The 13,850-nt window shown below is 30.2% G+C and overlaps 1 protein-coding gene and 1 long non-coding RNA gene across 5 annotated transcripts; one reads left to right on the top strand and one right to left on the bottom strand.

Moving 5' to 3' along the window:
• Positions 1-1,492: 1,492 nt before the first annotated feature.
• On the bottom strand, positions 1,493-7,385 carry LOC110624859 (serine/threonine-protein kinase ppk15). 4 transcript variants are annotated; one of them, XM_021770270.2, is made up of 8 exons: positions 6,855-7,384; positions 5,186-5,659; positions 4,810-5,086; positions 4,180-4,459; positions 3,745-3,852; positions 3,201-3,479; positions 2,916-3,059; positions 1,493-2,014 (listed from the first exon to the last, which is right to left on the bottom strand). In XM_021770270.2, the coding sequence occupies exons 1-8, from the start codon at positions 7,192-7,194 to the stop codon at positions 1,826-1,828; spliced, it is 2,091 nt and encodes a 696-aa protein (XP_021625962.1). In that variant the 5' UTR covers positions 7,195-7,384; the 3' UTR covers positions 1,493-1,825. The 4 variants fall into 4 exon arrangements, with proteins under 4 accessions (XP_021625962.1, XP_021625961.1, XP_043816763.1 ...); XM_021770269.2 differs by having other exon boundaries at positions 4,810-5,659; XM_043960828.1 differs by lacking the exon at positions 5,186-5,659 and having other exon boundaries at positions 4,810-4,874.
• Positions 7,386-10,026: 2,641 nt separating this feature from the next.
• On the top strand, positions 10,027-12,968 carry LOC110624666. Its single transcript, XR_002489458.2, has 3 exons — positions 10,027-10,469; positions 12,176-12,298; positions 12,372-12,968. It is a non-coding gene; the product is annotated as an uncharacterized LOC110624666 (long non-coding RNA).
• Positions 12,969-13,850: the final 882 nt, after the last annotated feature.

Below are 13,850 nucleotides of genomic sequence, written 5' to 3'. Positions count from 1 at the left end.
CTTTTTTTTTTTAAATATTAAATAAATATTATGGATAGTTATCCATTGATGACTCTTAGGCCAACTTGATAATAAGATTTTGGAATCAAAGAGGAGTTATTGACGATGATGCTTTGTATATTAACATATAGCAGCCAAATAGAGAGCGATCAAAGCCAAGTCTTTCTTAGTTTTCTCCATAATTTATACATCAACTTTATGTGTTTTTTTCTCCTGTTCTCATACTAAATGTCTTTTTCTCATTTTTTTTAACTTACTCATGGTTTTTTATTTTTAGTGGGTGTTCTATGTCTTTTGACTATACCAGCGATCGTATTAGTTAAAACGATTGTAATAATTTTTAGTTGTTGTAGTGAAAATTATTTAAATATTGGTGATATAGAACTAATTAGACTTCATTATAAATTTTAACTAATAACGTTTGACGAAAGAATAAAAATGAGAGGTTAAAAATCGAAAAATCTTATTAAAATTTTTAAAAGATTAAAAGGTGAATTTCAAATAGAAAAAAAAAAGATATTTATAATTAAAAAAACTCTAATATGTAAAATTATAAAAATATTTTAAAAAATAATTAAAATGCAAAACCCTAATATAAAAAATAGAATCTATTCCAAACATATATGTCATGGTTCTTTATTTTGACGGATACAAATATCTAAATTGGATATTTTTAAATACTTTTTCGGATCTATTACTGATACTAAGTAGCAGTCAAAATTTTTTATTTATTTTTTATAATATTATGCATGAATCAGATATATCATGGCAAATTCTTTAGAAAAAATTATGAAAGATATGTCAGAATGAAAATTTTGCCTTTATTATATTTTTAAAAGTCGTACGTCTCCGACTAATATTTTTAAAAGTCATACGTCTTGAATTTTATGGCAGATCTTCGCTCTCGTCACATTTTTAAAAATCGTATGTCTCAAAATTCTCTTTTCGAAAAGTTATCGTTGATCTTCATTAAGTATCCGCAGCAAAAATTAGACGTACGATTTAGTTAATCAAACATTACAATTGAGTGTTCATAAAACACTCCCTCAACCATTAAATAATAGTGCTGAACACTACTTTTAAAATAATTACCAAACAGACCCTTTATCTATCAAAATTTAATTTTTTCAGTTGATCATGCAATGAAGACTGTTCCTACTAATTTAAAGTTTGAACAAAAATACGAAGATTCATGTGAGTCGACTGGATTAGGGTTAGGGACAAAGAAAGAAAGAACTCCAATTTCCTAGGAAGTTAATAAAAAAATAACCAACTGAAGTTAATAAAAAAAATAACCAAACCAAATAAGTAAAATTTTGAGAAACTTGAAATTTCTTAATTGAATTTTCCCAACCATAAAAGGCCTAAATCTTAATATTAAACTAGATAGCTTGGCTGCACAGAATTTTAATCCCTATTCAATAGTGCTTCTAAAATACCCAAAAGAAAACATACGCGGCATATTCAAAAGTACTTGAACACTTGCTAAGTGTGAAGAACCCAAAGCAATGTAATGGATCAGATTTATTGTACCCTTGTTTATGACAATCAATGAAACAGTGTTCAATCTACATAAGGACCCCCAACCAATAGAATCAAAAAAATATGCAGACAACCTTCTGTACAGAAAAATTATGTGTTGATTAACAAGCATGTGCAACTTAGTTCAGTAAGCTGGTGTGGCTGCATTCACGTCAAACCAAAACTGAGATCGGACATTTGTGCTCCGGTCTTGCGCGCACTGAGTATTTTTTTTTTTCTGGCTCGCAATCGTGTACTAAACAGACATAAACATATCAACAAGAATGACAAATCCTCTATAAATTCAGGGAGAATTTGACTCGTAAGAATATGAAAGCCAAGGGTGATCTAGTGCTTCCCTTGCAGTTGGGCGCCTCAGGGGATTGACCTCAAGCAAGGTTCTCAGGAAGTCGCTAAATCCTTTATCATAAGTTTGCATATGATGCTCCAACGAGGACTCCTCTGGGATTATATACTCCACTTGGTTTGTTTCCTGCACACATAATTCCCTGCATTTTAGTGATAATGACCAGTGAAATTAACATGTGCCAGCCCCGGAAATAGGGGAGCCTTCCCCATTCATTTGCTAGGAAGGTTGTCTTTGTGACTTGAGCCCATGACCTTCCAATCACAAAAGAAATTTTACTATTGAGCCAAGGCTCACCATCTTGACCCTCTCAAAGCACAAAACAGAAAGAAAAAATTACCATTTAGTCCCTCTATTTTGAAAATTAGATTAAAGCATCTCTGATATTTGAAAAAGTCTACTAACTAGTATCTCCATTAATTTTAACCATTAAATATTATAAAAAAGCCTAAATTACTCTTGATATGGAGGAATTAATTAGACTTGTCACAAACTTGAGGGGCCAACTAATAAAGTTTTTCAAATTTAACTGAGGTACTAAGAAGTAGTTTTTTTTAAAATGTAAAGGACATTTAATGTATTTTTTAAAATTGAAAGATCAACTAATGAGTTTTCTCATAATATAAGGACTAAATAGTAATTTTTTCAAACAAAAAATTGAAAACCTATAAACAAACAGTCTGAACACTGTTGCACCAGCCAAAGAAAGAGAACATGTTTTTAACCATCATATATTTATGGAAATTGCTTAAAATTGTTAACCATCAAGGGAAGTCTATTAGGATATGATCTCTCCACTTAAAAGTCATTTATGTGTCCCATGATGGAAAAATCCCTATTGCGGAGTTTGAATTTAGCAGTACATTAACCTTCTAAACAATCATTTCATCTAACTTGAACTTTGACAAAGATTACTCCAGTTTTCACTGCCTTCTACATGAAGACAAGGAGCTATTCTCAAAAATGAACTGCAGGCGAAGTATGCCTATTATATTATGATTTGCTAAAGTAAATATGGCAGACAAACCTCATTTAAATAGTAGAGATCATATTCTTTTGTAAAGTATTTGTTCGTCTCCTGCCCCCTCGCCAACATCTCCAAATCAATAGGGCCTAGCATACCAATCATTCGCGCAAGGATCATTACTACCGCATCATTCGGAAACAGCACCTGATAAAGAAATCTATACTGAATATGACATGTTGACTAAATTATTGAAGACTACTAGTCTTTAATATCCAGGCAATCCAAGAGAAACTTCAATGGATACTGAAGCCGTCCATGGAGCATGGAAAGGTGAGTAAGACTTACTTCCCCAGAACATAGCTCAGCCAAGATGCAGCCGAGAGACCATAAGTCAATCTTTTGGTCATATGGAAGACCCAAAATGACTTCAGGGGCTCTGTACGAACGAGATTGTACGTATAGGCACAAGCTGTCCGACTGAAAGCAACTGCTTCCGAGATCAATAACCTTGATCTCGCATCTCCTGTAACTCTTTATCAGAATATTCTCAGGCTTCAGATCACAATGTATAATTCCCAAGTGATGCAAGAAATCCAATGCCTCCAAACATTGACGAGTTATAACCTGACAGGAACAATCAAATGCTCATCGTTACAAATGTTTGTGCTCTAATTTTACATTAGCAAGATAAAGTTTTCAGGAATGGATATCTGTACTACTTCATAACAAATGGCAAGTAGAACAGCTAAAATGAATTGCACATCCTAAGCCAATGTACTGGTTCTCCAAATGCAAGACTAAAACAATAAAATTTTGGACCTGAAGCAAGAGGCTGAAGACGAAAAATCGAAAGAAGAAAACAATGAGTCAATGACAGAACCTAACTAACCTGCATCCTGCTCAGAGTGAAATATGGCTCACCACCTGATTCTAGGTTAAATTTCTGAAATTCATACAAATTTGCACGGAGGAGTTCACAAACAATGAAGAGATGCTCCTGCAGAGTTCTAAGAAAACAATATTACAGACGGTATAATAATTTCAATCAGCAATTAACATAATCTCTATCAGTAATACAAGAGACCCATATGCACTATGATACACAAGACAAAGCCATGAAATCTCAGACATGTGTTCTCTGCAACCAGTGACTGCATGAGAATAAAATGAGAAAAATGATGATGTTTTTGCTGAGATTAAAAGGCATGATGATACTGTTTTACCATCCGTGTAGGAAAATGATTAACGAAAAGGTGCAAAAGCTTCTTATTTAGCAATAAAATTTCAGGAAACACAATTAGTCACCGAGATTTTCAAGATGTACCTGGTGATAGAAGTAGTCATAAAGACGCAGAATGTGGTGTTCATCAGCTGGATCATGCTTGTTCACAAGCTTCAGAAGTTTAATTTCATCTAAACTTTGATCGAAAAAATCTTTATCGTTTTTAATTATCTTCAGGCAAACATCTACTCCTGTGTGAAGATCATTAGCCTGAACAACTTTACTGAAAGCAGCTGAACCTAGGTATTCTGTGACATAATATCTGCCTGCAATGACAGAGTTAAGCACAATAGGCAGATCCTTATTTTCCTCGAATCCTGTCCTGGAGATTGCAAAACAGGCAATGCACAAGCTTCAGATATGGGTTGAAACAAAGAGCTAGCAGCAGGATTCTAAAACAGACGAAATTTTTATAGAGGGTAAGTCTCCTCCTTCCAATTAAGAATGGCCTGATAAGATTATTGATGATGAGAAGCTGGCGAGAATTTGAGCAATTCATATCAGAGAGTACTGAACTAAAACATGTTTAACTAATTCTCATTCAACATTGAGCAAATTTTCTTGCAGCATACTAATTAGCTGCTACAAATTTTTAACCATCTTATGTGGCATCCATACCAAGATCAAACTACAATGCAGTCAAAATCTCAGAAAATAAAATCTCAAGCTAACCTGTTTTTCCTATGTATGATTCGCAGATTGAATACTTCATATTCATCCTCCTGATTATTGAACATCTGAAGCTCATCTACATTAACTTCACTTTCTTCATCGGCAGCAGTCTGAAGTTCATCGGCTACTCCATTTGCTTCTCTATCATTTATAACTTCATAGTCATCAAATCCATTTGATACGATTTCGGTGGAGCTTTTATAACTTTCAAAACAGTTGCTTTTGAAATGTGCTTTTGAAGAGTAGTAGCCATTCTTGTTTTTTCCATGTCCCAAGGCTATATCACAATCAGTGGGAATATCTCCAACTGTCAGCTGAAAGTCACTCAAATCAGTATTTTTGAAAATTAAATGGATGTGATCAATAGGATCCCTACCATAATTTCCCTCTTCCCTTGCGCAAGATTTGCAAACAGGAACTGAACCATCACTCCTCTCAATGTCTCCTTCAGGATGGTTTCCATTATCAAAATGATAAGAATCCATTGCTTGAGCTTCATTCTTATCTTTTACAGATGTCATATTAAAAAGACAAGGCTTATCCAAGAAATCATTGGCTGCTTCTGCTTCAAATCCTTTGGCTTTATTATATAAACTCAGTGGATTTTCAAAGTGGTTTACTGCCTCTGATGTCGTGACAAATTTATCCTCGCTTGGACCACCAAAGTAGTCTGGCCCATTGAAGGATGGAGTCATGAAGTTGCCCTCATCTCTCTCATCATACCAATAGAGATCATTTTGCAAATCAAGGTGAGGGTAATCACGTGCTGTGCCAAACTGAGACAATCTATCCGATGATGTTTCTGAATTAGCTTGAGATGCAGAACGAAGTCCATATGGATTTGTAAATTCTGCATAAATAAAGAACTGTTGAGATGCTTAATTAACCACCAACTCAAATTGGCACAGAACTATAGCTTGTCTATAAACACAAAACAGAAAAGAGCAAAACTCTTTTTCAATTTGACTTGCCTACATCAAAGAGTATTGCACCAAACCAGTTCTCGGTTACCTAGAGTGTTTTACACTTTGGCCAAAGAATGATTAGCACCTCTTCCGGTTGCTACACTCTCCCACACACTCATTTATGATGTAATATTCTAAGTATAGGCAAGATTTTTCTTTTTTTGGTAGTCTAGGCTCCAGCTGGTGTTCAAACTCATAACCTCATCCAAGGTTATCGCCCCCCTAGCTAGCTTTTAGAGGTGAGTTAAGCTTGCCCATGTTCTTAAAATGGTTTCAAAGTCTGTTTATCCAATGTTAGGCCTCTCATAAGTGCCTCATGCTCCAAGTGTTCAGTCTTGGGCGTGACGTGCGTTAAATTCTCACATTGGTTTGGGATCTATCCTTACAAAGCTTTGGATACTCCTGCCCCTTGAGCTATCTCTGGGAGGCGAGTTAAGCCAAATCATTTACTTAAAAAGAGCAATGATTGAAACATACCAGAAACACTCATAAACAAGCAGAATATTAGAGAGCTATTGCAGTGACTTAGCAAATATTAGCTAAATTACTATTCAAATAAAACAACACAAAGGGGGAAAATAAAAAAGAATGGTACTATAATACATACAAAATAACCTAGCTGTGTCAAGTCATCATTAAAAATCAGAAGTAGAAATTGTATACAATAAATGCACATTTTGGTTTCTGAGAATTTATAACAACAAGAACAAGGAATCTTATCACAGGTCACAGTCTTTTATCTCAGCTCCATGTCCTCCACAAACAAACAAAAGAACCAAATACATAACTCTATATGAGAAAAAAAAATCTTCCAAATTTACACGCAGTAATAAACCATAAATAGAATTATCTAAGAAAAGTAAAATTTGAATTCTTAAAGTCTTACTATAGAGAGGAGCAAAGATATAAAACAGGATTCCATATTCAGATAACCCAATCTCACCTTAAGTAGAACTTTTCAAATTCTAGGGAAACAAAAAGAAAATGATATGATCAAACAAGAATATTAAAATCAGAATTTGAAAAGAAAAAGTTATGAATCATAAGTTCAAAACTGAAGCTTTAAACACAATTAATTACCGGAAGAGCACAAATCACTAGTAGAAGATACCAAGCTAACAAATTCCTCATCTGAACCAGAAACAGAACCAGAACTCGATCTCGACCCTTCACCACCACCAAAACCACTACCTTCATCCGGTCGCCGGAAGCTCGCCGGAATCCTAACCGGAGGTAAAACAAACAAGAATTTCTCGAAATCAAAAGAACCCAGTTCATTTTTCTCAATTATATCCTCTTTAAGAGCATACTCCGCTTCATTTAGCCCATTTTTACGTAGAAAATCCAGAACTGTTTGAACGTCTGAGAAGACTTGAATTGGAGGCTCTGCTGCTTCTGCTTCTGCTATTGCTTTTGCCATGATTATGAAAAGTCAAAGACAGAGTGATAGATGAAAGGGAGTAGCAGATGGGGAGTGAATGTGAATTAAGCAAAATTGGAGGGTCAAAAGTGAGAAAAAATAAGTCATGTTTCAGGGTTTGCATGCTCTTCCTTCTCTCCCTCTCTCTTGTTTGTGTTAGTTGCTGTAAAACAGAAGCTAAGAGAGAGAAGCTGCCGCGTCTTTCTTACCAACTTTGCAAAGGTGTGGAGTTCTGAATCGGTGGGGTCATTTTGGACACGTGGATGTTTTATTAACGAATACGTGGCTTTGTTGTGGTGGTGAGTCGTTTTAGGGACCATTTGATTTAATTTCCTTTCCTTTTCCTAATTTTCTTTTTCTCTTTTTGAGAGAGTGGGGCAAAGAATTTTCGTTTTTAACAAGATTGTCTTAGGACATTAATTAAATTTATTTAAAAATTTTAGGTTATGAAATTTTGAATTTTTTTTTCATTTGTTTTATTAGATTTTTTTTTGACAAAATATCACGTTAGAATCTTATTTTAATGATATTTAATTTTTACTTGATTTGTTTTGTGTAAAATGCTATTTGCTCATCTTAATATTAGAATTTGAATTTATTTTAAAGAAATTTATTATTAATCTTTTATATGAAAAAATTTATTAATTTTAAAAGATATATTAAAATATTTTTAAAATTTATTAATCTATTTTTTAATTAATTTTAATTATTATATATTATAAAAAAATTTAAAATATTTTTATTTAAATGCTTAATTAATAAATATTTTATAAAATTAAATGATTAATTAATAATTTTTTTTTAAATATTAAAACACTTAATAGTTAAAATTAATGAAAAAATTTTTTAATATATAAAAGATATTTTAATATATTTTTTAAAATTAAGAGATTAATTAATAAATACTCTTAATAATTTTTTAAATTTTATTGATAAATAATGATTTTTTAGGGTAAAAAAATGTAAATAATAATAAATTTTAATATTTTAAAGAGGAAAATTAAAGTTTAAAATTCATTAAAATAGGGATGAAAAGTCAGTTAAAGGGATTCAATTTCAAACTTTCACAATCAGAAATACATCAAATTAAATTTGAACTAAAGAAAAAATGAAGAATTCTTTTTCATATTTTGAAACTTTGCAAGAAAATTTGACCCTTTTTTGAAAAACATGAATAGAGAATAAAAGTTGCATAAATTATTTATTTGATATATGTATTCTCTATCAATAATAACTCCAAAATTGACAAAATTGGCATCACCTTTTATTCTATTGAAGAAAAATCCCTTTCTGTTTATTTTTTATCTAGTAAAAACTAAAGCTTCTATTTATTTTAAAATTGACTTTTCAATCAAATAATTATTTTTTTAAACCAATCAATTAATTATAATTAAAGTGAGAAGAAAACACGTGTGCAAATTAATTCTAAAAATTCATAATATTATTTAAAAAATTAATTTTAGAAATTGGTAGCAGAATATTCCTACTTAATTATTGGTGACATATTATAATAATAATTATTATTATTTTCTGAATGGGTCCAATATATCAATTTTTTTGGGTACAAGCGGCTGCATCCGAAGATGAAGGACGAGTAAATTAATTTTTAAAAAAAATTATTAATTAATAATTAGGTAAATTTTGAGTTCACATCTTCACCTGTCCGTTGTTAATATTTAATATTAATTTTTTTTATAAATATCTAATAATCATTTAAAATAATTTATAATACAATTTATAAAATTTAGTAAATTTTATTATTTTAATTCCTTTCCTTTTGTGTTAAATTTTTACAATAAACCTAAGTCCTATTATACACATGGTTGTGCAATTGTAATTCTAGTTTGATAAAATTAATCTTTTCATAAAATAAACTTCAATTAAATACATTTTATTTTAATTTGAATTTTATGATTATTTTCAATATAATGTCTATACAAAAAAAATTAATTAAAAATAAATATCATTTAAGTTTTTAAATTTAATTTGATTTCAATTGATGTTTCCATAAGAAAATTAATGTAATATTTTCATTACTATTAGCCATGTGACATGATTTTTTTAACTCAAATTTTTTTTTAATTTGTTATTAATTTATTAATTATTAAATATTAAGTAATAACGGGTCGGATATTTTTAATATATGATTTGATTGAATTCTAATAATATAAATTTGATTAATTATAATGTATGGATTTGAATTTAAAAGATAATACTCCATACAAATTTGGATTAAATTCAAATTTTATCACTTCTAGATAATTAATTTAATATAAAAATTATTTTACAATAATATTTATAATTTTTTTATTTAAAAATTAAATTTTGAATAATTTTAAAAATATTAAATTTTTTGAAATTTTTTATATAAATTATTAATTAAAATATATAAAACTAAATCAATCTATATTTTATTCAAATAATAATTAAATTTAAAATAAATTTAAATAATTTAAATTAATTTTTAATTAAATTTAAAATGAATTTATATATTGTTAATAGAAATTAAATTTAAATAATTTAATTTTTATGAATATCTTATCTATTTACATCCGAATTAAATTCTGCAAATAAATCTCCCAATACTTAGGATTTAATTGCCATAAAATGTTATATTAAAGTTAAAAAAAGCATTTCCTTTAACCATTCAATATTGAAAATTTAATATATTAAGAAAATTTAACGCATGTAATTTTAAATAAATTTATATTGAAAATAAAAGAGTTGATTTTAATTTTTAAATTAATTTAATCAAAGAGCCCATAGTTCCAAAGGGCGGATCGTAGCCCAGGCAGATTATTTTCCTATAAACCAATGAGTTTGGTTTGACCGGTTTGATTACGGTTCTAGACCAAAGACCACTACACAGCACTATTCAATACCCATATTCTTAAATTCCATTTTCCTTCTCCTTCCCTCTCTTGCTCTTTCCGTTTGATATTTGTATTAAATCGATTTTTCTATAGCTTCTCCCTTCTTTTTGAAATCGCCAACTATAATTCCTCGGTTTAACTCATTAATGATTATTTTTTAAAATTCATCTTAATTTTTTATTGTAATCTCTCAAAAAAAGGAGAATCTGTGCTTGCATGGACACCGAAATGAATCTTGAGAGGTGAATCTGGCAGCAGAGGAAATTCCAGCGGAGCTCGCAGAGCTAGTAATGGGCAAGAGACGGGATGCACCGTAAGGATTGGCTTTCACCTGTTGCTGTATGCTGACTGTTTGCTCTCTGTGTCATTCTACTTTGGTGGTCGACTTAATTGCAATGAGAGGTAGAATCCTTTTGTTTTACAGAATTTTCTATATTTTTTGATATTTATTAGAAATGAAAAATATTTTCTGGATCTAAAGAAATAATGAAAAAGAAAATTTTATTTTCTGCAATTTAAATCTTATTAAGAATTCTGCATATCTTTTACATTCACATACTTAGTAAATCTTAAAGATATAATGTTCTATTCTCATATTCCCAATCCCCAATTTAAAAAAAAAAGTTATGCATATTTTTATTAATATATTTTATTTTTAGAATTAGAATGTAACATATTTTTCAAATACAAACTATTCTTTGCAAACAAGCATAGACTTACGACTAATTTGCAAATGTTGATAGGTTTACACTGAAGACCCACTAAGCATAACATCAGTTTGGTTTTGTACTCAACAACCAAATTGGCTATGCTTTTGAATTCAATTTTGTGATGTTAATATGAAGATTTTAATTCCTCATAACATTTCTTTAATTTTATCTTATTTTCAATAAATCTTCTAAAATATCTCTTAATATTTAATAAAATTGAATATATTTAAAATGATTATAATTAAAAAATTAATAAAAGAAATTGTATCTTTTAATATGTATAAAAAAATAAAATAAATAAAAATTGGTACAGAAGAAATATTACTGCATTAAAAGAAAAGGTTATGGATGTAAAACTTAAAAGTACTTAGTTTCTTTCTACACATGATATCATTACTTATAACTCAAAACTTTTGTTGAATAAGTTTTATAAATTTTAACTCAAAACTTTTGGTGAATAAGTTCTATAAACACCACCTTTTAATCATTCACCCTCTTGTTGCAACTAGGAGGGCTTTTATGTGGTATTAGCATGTATGCAGTGCTAGCTAGGGAAATGGCAGGTTGTCTTTAGTCCTACTCAGGTTACTTACATTCTCTCTACCTTAAAATGATTGTCAGGTGAGATATTTGGCATAGATAGGGGCCAGTTAGACATTCTGAAAATCTAAACTTCAAACCAGTGAAAAACTCTATGAAAAGTTAAGTATGAAATCCTTGCTCCTGGACGCTTGTTTATACTTATCCCAGAGTCCACTGAAGTTCCTCGTCCTATTAACCAACCCAAGCTCTGGGGTCTAAAGTTTGTCTTAAACAAATCTTTGCTTGGACTTTTGGGTTGGGTTTTATTTCATTTTCTTGCGTTTCATGTATTTCTACTGTTAGAATGTATGTTTCATAACTGTACGTGTATCACATCATCAAGATAAACAAAGTAATCCAATTCAATCCCACTACTGTCTGTAACTATATTTTGAGTTGTGAGTTATTCATGCCTACTGAAGCCATTTCTGAGTTTGAGATTGTGTTATCTATAGATCAAAACCTCTCTAGGAATACCATCACAAGTGCATAGTTCAAAGTGACCTTAAGATTATTTCCAAATAGATTGGTTATGCTGAGGGCATACTCTACGGTTATATATATATATATATATACACACACATAAATATAGTTTCCATATTTGCTTATCATGTCTACTTAATAATTCCTTTATAGCTCGTTAGCCCTGTTGGTGATACTGTTTTTTTTTACTGGCATGTGTTCCCGTGTTCCTCAAGGGGTGATATAACCTGCTCTCACTTTTTTACTGGCATGTGTTCCCGTGTGTTGTCTTGTTTGTTTTCAACGTAATGTTTCATTGGGCCATAATTTAAAGGTTGTGTGCTCACTTCACAGGAAGCGCCTGTTTGGCTTGATAAATGATCTTTCCACACTTTTTGAGGTTGTAACTGGAACGAAACCAGTAAAAGGCAAACGCAGAATGGACAGTAGAAGCAAATCCAGGAACAGCACAATAGTGTAAAATTTCCTCTCTAATGGAATTTTCACATGTCCACCACATTTTTATTGATGACCTATCTTTTCATTGCAGAGAGCGATTGAAGGACAAGTAAGAAATACCAAGCTATGAAAGCTTTGCAGAAGATGAATATGAGCATGGTGAGACCCTATGTGGCAGCTGTGGAGGGGCGTACAGTGCTGATAAATTTTGGATTTTGTTGTAACATATGTGAGCAGTGGTAGCATGGGAAATGTGTGAAAATGCCAGCCAAGGCAGAAATGATCAAGCAGTACATATGCCCTGCTAGCAGCACCAATAACCGAAGGCAGTAAGACTAACAACTGAAGAAAAATGCTTCGCAAGGTGGTTAACCTCACTGTCCTGCACACACTGATGTTATCGTTAAATCACAGATAGTTACACCCTTCTAAGTTTCCTTGTTCCTTCCACTTGGTTTACATGCCCCAGTAAGTGGCTGAAGCCTCTACAAAGAATGTGAATTAATTCTTAATGTTTTAGCAGAGAAGGGAGGGATTGGAGGAGGCCTCTACCAGTAGCCAAAGCACCACAGACTTTGTTTCTGCTACCAGCAAAGCCAGACCAAAGTTGCTTTTCTTTAGGTATATATGTCATATACAAATTTCGGAAAATTAAGAAATCCAAGTCCAATGCTCACGTATCTTTTTATCTGTGCCTATTTATTTAGTTATGAAAATAAATTAGATTTTATATTATAAAGATATGTAAAGTAATTAATATTTTTATGGAAAATATATTAAATCAAATAATTAATTTTCAAATATATATATATATATATATATATTAATATAACAAAATTATATTAAATTAATAATATTATTATTAATTAAAAGTAATATTTGTTCCATTATTGATAAAAATATGTTAGTATTTTAATATTTGAACTGTTAATATTTTTTTACATATGTTTTATTTTTATAACTTTATAAAATAAGATTATAACAGTTATAGATTTTAATTTTTGAAAAAATTATAAAAAATAGTATATCTATATATTCTTTTGAATTATTATAATCTTTTCATTAATATATTATTTTTTAAATACAATTAATTATAAATTTATTTTATAAACAAATTAAAATAAAATATAAAATTTCATAAAATTTAATTCATAGTTTTATAAAAGTTTATTTTATTTTTTCACATATATTAAAAAACATAGCTTTTTATTATAATTATAGTAATTAATTTATATATTAATTATAATGTAAAAAACTAAATAATAATTTTAAAAAAATTATAAAATAAAGAAAATATATTTTACTTTGAATAGCAATCACCGATATTGAAATTTGAGACTGAATATAAATTGACAAAAACGGTGGTGGAAGATTGTAGAATAACTGATTCCGAGGAGCTTTTGGTAAAAGATGAATTACACACTCCAAATAAACGTGGCTCTAGGTTTTCGGGCACGTGGTCTCTTTCCCTCTCCCTCTCGCGTCACGAATGACACTAGAATTGTCTCCAAACGGGTTGATGGTGGTGGGAATGGGCCCCACTTATACAATTATTGAGAATAGCTATATA

Source organism: Manihot esculenta, chromosome 10, assembly GCF_001659605.2.
Source record: "Manihot esculenta cultivar AM560-2 chromosome 10, M.esculenta_v8, whole genome shotgun sequence".
Classification (NCBI taxonomy): domain Eukaryota; kingdom Viridiplantae; phylum Streptophyta; class Magnoliopsida; order Malpighiales; family Euphorbiaceae; genus Manihot; species Manihot esculenta.
The sequence above is the reverse complement of the archived record's forward strand: the minus strand, read 5'-3'. Positions and strand labels throughout refer to the sequence as shown.